Raw genomic sequence first — 9,697 nt, forward strand, 5'->3', positions numbered from 1 at the left:
ATTACGATTTATCCTCTGGGAACCATGAATGACTGAGCCAAAGTGTGTCAATCCATGGAGTAGATGTTGAGCTATTTGATCAGATCATTTGAAACTTTGACTTGTTGGTGGTACTTGGTGGAAAGTAAGGGTATCACCAAGTTCACTATTTTCTGGGGTCATTGAATGTCTGTACCAAATTTAAACAGTTTAAACAGATGTTGAGTTGCCTCATTCAAAACCAAAAAAAGTCAACCGCATGTGTAGCGATATTTCACGAGATATTTGATAACTTTGACCTGCTGGTGGCACCAGAGGAAAGGCCAATGGATCACCAAAGTCATTGTAATTTCAACTCTGAAGATCATGATTGTCTGTTTCAGGCAATCCATTTGACATTCGCCGATATTTAATTCTGAAGCGGTGGACAGGCCAACCAACCAAAACAGCTATTTGATGATGTGTACACTGTAGATGAAGGTATCCTCTATCAAGCTGCGAAAGCTAAGCCTCCAAATTATTAATTTTCCAAAGACGCAAAATCACTCAACCAGAAAAAGGAACTTGAGACTTTTTCCTACAAGCCAACACAAGCGAGCCAAATGTGATATATTAGACAAATAGCCGATCACACAATCATTTACACGGTGACTGACAAATTGTCCAACAGCCCCATTCATGCTGGAGGTGCCAAAGCCAACGTGATGCGCTGTCAAGAAATGTGCTTCTCCAGTAAACATAACGTCTGTTTGAGCACACAGCACACTCACTCAATGTCCTCACCTGAAAGACAACCCTGGACTTCTCAAGGAGATATTTGGACAACGAGGTCCCTACAACAACCCCGCTGTTAACCAAGATGAGAGACAGTTGACAATTAAAACCACTGCAACCAATCACGTCAACAACATCTGGCGAAACATCAAAAGATATCGACATCGGGTGGACTCACTGGAGAATGTGGATATGGAGGTACTTGCCGAAGCGGCTGGAGTTATTGTTCAGGATGGTCTTGGCATTCCCGAAACTCTCCAGGATGGGAAAGACTTCCATGGGCTGGAAGAGAAAGGAAGTGAATCAAGTGGAGGATTGAAGGGTACACCCGCCAACATTTTGCAGTGTTGCTAGCTGATTACATTTTTATTTAAAACAAATTACCTGTCGCAGGTTGTTGTTTCTGCCCTGATACGTAGAGCTGAGGTAGTGGACTATTAGCTTGGTAGCCTCAGTCTTCCCTGATCCACTCTGGCCACTACATAAGAAATACAAATTACCTGAAATATGACACAGCATAGAATTGAGATGGCACAACAAATAAATAAACCTGTCTCCATGTGAACCAGGGTTGTGGGGATTGACTGACTTTTGGAGCCTCGAGTGGCCATTTAAGGAACTGAGTGAATCTCTCAGAAATGGAGATAAATCCCAGAATTTGACATAATTGCAGAGGAATAGACCAAACATGATGAAATTGGGGTTCTTGTCAATACCTTATGATGATGCATTGCTCCTGTGTGGAGACCTGAGACTGGCTGAAAGCGGCGTCTGCTATGGCGTACACATGGCTGAAGCAGAGAACCACAGAAAGTCAGACATTAGTAATGGAAATAAACGTAAGGTGGACATATGATCTTAAGGAACTGAAACCTTTGGTGAGATACGTGCTGCCAGTTGTTATTGAAAGTACAATAAGAGAAAGCAGAATAGTACGGAAGCCGAGAATAGCCTGTGCTTGGTAATTATCTTTTTTAATGCTGTTATCTGGAGATCACAAGTTTATTATTTATTAATTTAGTTATCCCTAAAAAACAAGCTTTTTATTTCTTATGCTTATGTCCAGGGCCCTGTGGTGCTGATTAACCTCCACATCCTACGATGAATACTAGGGCTACTTACATATCGTTATCTCTTTTTTTCCTCACGAAAAATGTAATATATTAACACTTTAACGTCAGAAGATGAGCTATGTTATCCGCGATAAGAAATAATAAACTCGGGATCTCGGGATAAACGGCATACAAAATAAATAATGCAAGCAGGGCCGCTCTGTGTGAGAATTGTTTGCTCACGGTGGGTTTCTATGCTGCTCTGTACCCTGGTACTTCTGTCTCAGCTCCTCTGTATAGATGTTAAGAGGTTTGAAGGGGTTAATTGACAGCAGCATGTTTCCAATGTAAGTCTGGGAAAAAAAGAAAATGATACAGGCATTCAGTAAATGAAAAATTAATTACTTTTTCGGAGGACAATAAGTCTACAAAACAGGTATTTTAACAGGTATTGTTACGTGTCTGTCATAATGATATTATAGCTGCTGAGTTGTGGTAGTGCACTGTTATTTATCTGTGGTTCGATTGTTGTTATTTTCATCCACCAAGATGTTCACCGCCATTTAAAGTATTCAAAGTCTAAATTTTACTTTAAAAACCTCAAGCTTGCCCGTTGCTCAGGTTTGCTTAAGTTGTTTAAAAAAACCTCTATGAACAGCATATTCCAGTATTGCATCAAGGGGAGTGTCACCCAAATGATGAATCAAATTAACATTTTACCTGCTTTAAAATAAACGCTTCAAATCATCGTGTGAGATTAGGAAGGAAGCTTACGTAAATACAATCACGGTGGAACCTCTTCTTCAGATTCAGCAGCACAGAGCTCTCGCACACCTCTCTGAGAACAGCAGACAAACAGGTTGAAAAAGGGTATTTATACTGTAGTTTTGGTGTGTGTGTGTGTGTGTGTGTGTGTGTGTGTGTGTGTGAGTGAGTGAGTGAGTGAGTGAGTGAGTGAGTGAGTGAGTGAGTGAGTGAGTGAGAGAGAGAGAGAGAGAGAGAGAGAAAGAGAGAGATAACTCACTCCAGCTGGGCGAGATCCTCCACCTCATCCACCTCTATAGCTCTTTGGCACCCAGGCATCACCACCTGAAAAAGGCAGAGATATGAGCAGCTCCGAGGACACATGTTGGCATAAAATCCCCGCCAGTCTCCATTGGAAGCATCTCTTTAGTCAGGACCATCAACTTCAGACATTTCTACCCCTTACCTTCTCTCCACAGCCATCTTGTAGTCTGGCGAACATTTAATCAAAAGTATTTCTTTTAAATAAGCGAATGGGCCTTCGCCTTCGCCCTTTATGGTTTGAGATGTGTTTTGTTTCTGCACTTCCCCACTGCTAATGGTCCACTCCACCCGTAACCTTTCCACAGTGGGTAACCAATCCACTTGCAGCGGTGGAGCGGTGTGATAGCTGATATACTGCAATCTCATAGCAGCGTGCTGCAGGTGTGTTGTATGCTCTATTGTATCTACACAGAGCAGGAAATAAATAAAACAGCAGTACGTCTTTTATGCCTCATTGTCATGTGTGCACGCTGGCTACAAGTGATGAAGTAGAACTGATATGCTCACATTCCAACCCTGAGACGTTCGTAGGTGTCAGACAGCAATAGTGTAACTTTCCTCAATGAGAGAAAAACAACTGTTTTGCTGTCTTTGAGTCAAAGGCCACCACTCTTCTACTGCTTGAACTTCCTAAAAATGTAACATAAGGTGTTTCCATTGTCACTGGTTCCATTTTTGTTTCCCGTTGTTCACTGTCCGCATTGGAGACAAGTTCCTGGAACTAGTTGGACGCTGCTCAGGAGCTGATACTACATGCGAGTTCGAGGTACTTACAAGGGGAGCTGGCACTGCTGTCAGTGCTGTCAATCATGACTACAGCCATATCAATCAGGACAACTAATACTTTAAAGGGCCTGTCCACCCATATACAGTAGTACACTTCATGTAGTTGATCTCATCAGACCTCATCTAAGGACTTTATAGGCCATTGAACACTATGATTGATTGGTTTTATTGCACCTGCTATATCAACTTTATCAATGTTATTCGTTTGTGAAGGCCAAATCCATGGCAATAATGTTTTAATCAAGAGATCCTATCCACTTAAACGCTACAGGGCTTAATTTGAAATCGATAAAGGAAGTGTTAACAGCATAATGCAGTACAAATTTTTAATGTGGCAGACAGGAGCGGATCATAAAACAAGGTCTCATACTGAAATATGACCAAATACACTTATCAGGAAATAAAAGATATAAGCCTGCTTCAAATACCTGCTGGTGCACTCTGCAGTATTTAAAGAAAAGTATATAGTAAACAGTTTGAGTATTTACGGCATATTAGAAACGTCCTGATTTATAAAATACAGTGGAAACACAAAAAGAAGTACCACCTAGTACCAAAGTCTCCCAAGGTTAAATGTATAGAACCTCAAGCTAATGTAAATCCTGGGTTAGAAAAGAAAAAGAAACATGCACTTTATTAATCCCCTTGGGGAAATTCTTCTCTGCATTTGGCCCATGCCTGGATGGGGGCGCCCGGGGAGCAGTTCGGGGTTCAGTGTCTTGCTCAGGGACACTTCCACATGTGAGCTATGGGGGGACTGGGGATCGAGCCGGCTACCTTGTAGTAGCGGGACGACCACTCATCCCCCTGAGCTATAGCCGACTGACCTGTAGATTCTAAGGTCAGTCAGAGTCTGTGCTCAATTCATTGGCTGTTCGCGATGAATAAATATGAACTGCACAATCAATCTTGTGGCAAAAGGGAGTGAGTGAAGCTAGAATGAAATTAGCTCTGCGTTAAATCTGAAAGTGCCCAAAGAATAGTTCAATTGTCATTATGATGTGCCTTCTACCCTCAAGGAGAAGGGCCTAACAGGACTTTGTCATAATGCAGTATCAATCCATACCTTTGTGCTGACCAGTCGACTCTCCAGCATCTCCTGGGTGGGGTCCTCTGATTCCCAAGGGCCCCTGCCATTGTCGGCAGGAACGGTCCTGGCTTGGCCACCATCATCATAGACTGTCCACTTGGTTAGCTTCTCCACTGTCTGGTGGGGCAACAGGTTCTCCGCACGCAGCCAGTCCTGATTCCACACATAGCAAAGACAGATGATTGATCTTCAAATCATTGGATCACACTGATTCAACTACATTTGATCACACTCCATCCATTATTATTTCTCTAAACATTTTAAATTTCAGACTTATAACTCTACTGTTTTCTACTGCAAACCAAGTCTACATACGGTTACTAATAAAGTAACCAAACCATACAAGTGTTTTTATGAAGAGTCTACCACCAAAAATTTAACACATACCTGAGGGTCTCCACTCATCCGTGGGTTACCAGCCCAGTGCACCTCTGGTTGGGGGATCGTATATATCCCCCCCTCACCCATCAGCTGGGCCACTTCCCTGTCTGCCTCTTCTTCATACAACGACCGGACCCCTGACATCACAGCACTCGCCTCCCCATTTGGAAATGGCTGAGTGGTGGACCTGGGTATCCCAGTTGCAGGCTCTCTCTCTAGGTCTGGTCCCTTGGCTTGAGTCACCCCACCACTTACTGTTCCTCCTGACAAGGACATCTTGGTCAGATTGATCTGTGTGGAGTTCAGTTTTCTTCTTGCAGCCTGTAGCACACTGACTCCATCTTGATTGTCGAGGGCAGCTCTCCTCTTTCTATCCTCAATGCTGGACGATCCCTCCAGTGTACCACTGGACCCAGGGTTCCTCTCTGCTATGTCTGGACCTGATGTTAACCCCCCTGGCAAGGACTTCTTGATGGACTTCAGGAGGCTGAGATCTGGTTTGACGGGGAGCACAAGCCTGGCACCTGGTTTCAGGGTTTTTGGCTGTGATGTTGTGGGTTCTCCTGTTTGTCCAGTGGTACTTGATGGAGTAAACGGTCCAGGAGCTGCCTGGGGAACCTCGGCCACCTTTGACTTGCCCAGTTTGTTCATCCTGGGGAGTACCACTGCGTATTTGGCATCCACTTCTTTCTCCCCAGCTGGGACCGCTTCTTCCCCTCCCTCCCCCGCCTTTCCCTGGGGGGTGGTATTTTCTTTACCCATTTTGTCCGCAGAAGACGCCCTATTTTTCTTACTGGTGAGGCTGGTTTGACTGGCCACTCTCATAGCCATCCTATGTTTGAAGATACTACCCTTTTTTCTGGGGCCTTGCTTCTGCTTCATCGTCCGGAAGGAGAGCCAGTGGGATACCCCAATGGCTTTAGTCCAAGCAGAAAACTTCTTTCTTACGTTAAACCCATGTGGCATGCTTTTCTGAATCCAACCAGACACTCTGCGAAGAGTGGCACCTTTTCTCCTTGCTATCAAAGGTTCCTTGGGTTTGCTGGACCCCCCTTCAATGGCCTCACTCTCGGATGTTTCCTCGTCAGGCTTTACTAACACCTTATTTGCTTTCCGCCGGAGAGACGCCATCTTGACCTTCCCCAAGAGCAAGCTCTGTGGCCGCCCTTTGACGACACGCCCAGCATCCTGCTGCTCCTCAGGCTCCAGAATGGCTTTGAGGTGTTTACCTTTGGCTTTGAGAAGCATAATTCGGTTTTGGCCTTTAATGGCTTTGGTCAACGTTGGTTCAGCCTCCTCCTCCTCGACATCTGGATCAACTTCTACAGGATCATCTTTCTCATTTTTTGTTTTGGTCTTGCCTTTCACTGTGTCAACCTTGTCAATGGAAAGGTCTTTTGCTGGTTGAATCTCCTCTGTTGCAGAACTGGGTTTGTCCTCTTTTTGGATTTTTTTTCTGTTCTTTTTTTCCTCCTTGGCTTTTTGTTTGGCTTCTTTTTCTAGCCTCTGCTTCTCTGCTTTGGATTTCTTTTTCTCTGCCTTCTCCGCCTGCTTATCTGCCTTCGTTTTTTTAAACATCTTGTATTTCGGTCCGTGCCTAGGCTCCGAGGCACGTGGAGTCCGTCTGCGTCGTCTGCAGGCCCTGGTTATAACCTCATCTCCACTCACATCACTGTTGACCTCCTCAGATACCTCAACTTCCTTCTCGGTTACTTCTTCCTCATCACTGGACGTGACCGCTTCGCTTCTGGATTTGGCTTCCTCTGAAAGTTCTTTGTCCGATTCCTCGTTCGCCGTCTGTTCTGTATCTGATGCCTCAGCCTCCTCCTCACTGCTCTCCTCACTCCCATGTGTCTCAGATGGCTCTTCGTTACTTCCCCACTCCTCTTTCTTATCGTTGCTAGTTTCCTCGTCCGTCACCTCCGCTGAGCTTCTTGTGTCGCTCTCCAATTCCTCCTCCTCAGTGTCCGTCACTTTTCCACTGCTCTTATTTTCCAGCTTGGTGGGGAGCTTGTTGTTGATCCTCCCACGCATGGTTGGGACTGCTTTTGGTGGAGGCTTGAGTTTGGTTGTCTTGCTTTTGCCCATTTTACTATCTTTGTCATGTTGACGTTGTGTTCTACGACTTACAGTTGTTCCGTTTCTATGGGTGCTCCCCACTTTTTTCTGCGATTCTTTTGGTTCTGTACCTCTCTTTCTACTCTGATCTACTTTATTCCGAATACCACTCTTCACTTCATCCGTCTTTCTGTCCTCCAGAGTTGGTGAATCCACGCTTCTTTTTTGTCTCCCATTAGGCACTTTGGAGGGAGGCTGATTTCCTTTTTTTTCTGCCTCTGCCCTTTGCTTTGTGGCATTTTTTTTATCTTGAGACTTAACTGGTGACATGCTATCAATTCTTCAGTGTTGAAATAACCTAAGAAAAATGTATAAATCGTCTTTATTTAGTTTAGTTTTTGTATCATTTATTGTACTTGTAGACAAGTTAGCCACTCAATAAAATGAACAATTGCAGGCTGTAAGTTGAGTAACATGTCTTTCAAACTCAGTGAAACCAGGTCCTTAGCTCAATCTTTCAACATCTAGATCAGGTTTCACACTTTTAAGTCCCTGATCCTTGTTCTGAGGCTTAAGACACTCAGGTCAGACCCAGTTTTGCCATCACTGACCCGATTTGCTATCTGTTATTGGGTTTGAAGCCAGCAGTGCATCTCCGACAAGACAAACAATACGAAAGTGGCTATGACTCTTTTCTACGCTGGAGGACGACTCTCCTTTTCCTTTTGTAACAGCTATTATATGGAGGTTAAATCTAAACGGCAGTGAAAGGCTATCTTTAGATCGGCCTAAATGTAGTTGTATAGCCTGTACGCCCTGGGGGTGTGGTAAGCAGCGAGAGCTCATTTCAGTGTAATATAGCTTACCAGGCTTCTCAGGTGAAACCCAGGCATGGCTGGGGGGCTGCAACGTGCTCCGGCGTGTCCTCAAGAGCTGGTGTCACTGATAAAAACATACACCCATGTTCATGAGGACTGAAGGGATGTTACACACCAATATCCCACCCACCAACATCATACAGGAAGGCACAGAGCCAATTATGCAATACACACCCACCCAAAGTTTGCGTGTGGTTTATGCACGTACATAATGCCCCCGTCGACAAAAGGGGAGCTGGCGTGCAGCGACGCACACACGCAAGTTGCCTTCTGAATAATACAGCTCTACCCATCAGGTCACACGGCTCGGCTGCCATTCATATGGCCAGCTGGTGAATGCTTGAGAGGAAAGGTGAGAGGTGCCGCTTGAAGTGATCAACACTAGGTGCTGATGGAGTGTGTGTGTGTTGGGGGGGATGCCGTCACTCTGGACAATTTTTGTTTCGCAATAGCGACATTATTTTCAGTATTTGCTGACTTTCACTTTTCTTCTGAGGATTTTCATTTCTTTGTTTTTTATTAAAGACAAGTGCAAAAAATACAAATAAATAAATGACATTTAACATTTTATTATTAACCACTACCACTTCACCCACCCATCCATCATCCCTGACCCATAACCTCTGGTGAGCAATGTGCAGTATTCCAGGAATATGGTCTCCAACATACATAATTGATCAAATCGATCTGGGACACCTCTGAAACGGGAGATGATTGCCACTAGGAATAGAACAGAAGATCGTAATCCGAATTTAATTATATAATTTATAATTTTATTAACTTCATGTTTTGAAGGAGAGATGGTGATTAGAAAAGGTATTCCCCAATTCCTGCTCCCAATGTAAGTTTATCCTCCCCCCCAGACATTTGGGAGATTGGACTAAAGCTCAAATTTGAAAGTTGAAAATACAGAGATGGAAACAGAACATATTGCAACACAGTAGCTACGAAGTTGGGTAAAGTTGTCAAACACTCAAATACTAATACCTAATAATCCTGAGGGTTAATATACAAAACCCAGAGCACATCTGCCTACATACAGTTCTCAGCATTGATCCAGCTGAGCCGGTGGCTAGAGGCTAACAGTGTTTACTCGAGGGGGAACCGGAGGCTGGGCGCTACTCCTCCACAACGACTTTGCAGGTCGGACGTCGTCATCAGCGGTAGCCAACAGTGTTTTGTTGGCATGTGATGTGGGTTAAACTATCTACACGTCTACTGTAGGTTACATAGAACTTATTGGACTGGATTGGTTGTATGTAACATAAGTGTCTAAAAAAAAAAAAAGCACTCGTCAAGCACATTGTGTGTGGTTTTAAGTTGGACAGATGATGTCACCAATGGTAGAATGATTACATTAAAACCTGCTCGTCAGTGCTTCATGCAGCAGGACAAAGATCCTAAAGGTGACGAAGCACTTTCTCAAACAGAAGACCAGACTGAAGGCAGAAGGCTGCTTTATAGCAGAGAGGGACTTCATTTGGAGTACAGGCCTGGAAGAGCGTCGTTTTGGGGATTATACTTTTCCCACACTCTGAGCCTAGTTTAGCAAAATGGAGGCGGAGCCCCACAACACGTTAAGCTTCAATACAAAGTTTCACCCAGGCGGCAATTTTCCAGCTCGCTTGACG

At 44.3% G+C, this 9,697-nt stretch overlaps 1 protein-coding gene across 1 annotated transcript in view; it reads right to left on the reverse strand.

Annotated features, from left to right (window-relative positions):
• Positions 1-7,164, reverse strand: part of myo15b (myosin XVB) — a gene marked incomplete at its 5' end in the record, with an annotated part of 44,980 nt that extends 37,816 nt beyond the window's left edge. The window contains 9 exons of the mRNA XM_079237780.1: positions 763-826; positions 932-1,035; positions 1,138-1,231; positions 1,470-1,544; positions 2,049-2,158; positions 2,580-2,643; positions 2,830-2,894; positions 4,726-4,902; positions 5,137-7,164. Of these exons, the coding sequence (XP_079093906.1) occupies positions 763-826; positions 932-1,035; positions 1,138-1,231; positions 1,470-1,544; positions 2,049-2,158; positions 2,580-2,643; positions 2,830-2,894; positions 4,726-4,902; positions 5,137-7,164 (2,781 nt within the window). The remainder of the gene's footprint in view (positions 1-762; positions 827-931; positions 1,036-1,137; positions 1,232-1,469; positions 1,545-2,048; positions 2,159-2,579; positions 2,644-2,829; positions 2,895-4,725; positions 4,903-5,136) is intronic.
• Positions 7,165-9,697: the final 2,533 nt, after the last annotated feature.

The sequence above is a fragment of the Taurulus bubalis genome, assembly GCF_910589615.1.
Source record: "Taurulus bubalis genome assembly, chromosome: 2".
NCBI lineage: Eukaryota > Metazoa > Chordata > Actinopteri > Perciformes > Cottidae > Taurulus > Taurulus bubalis.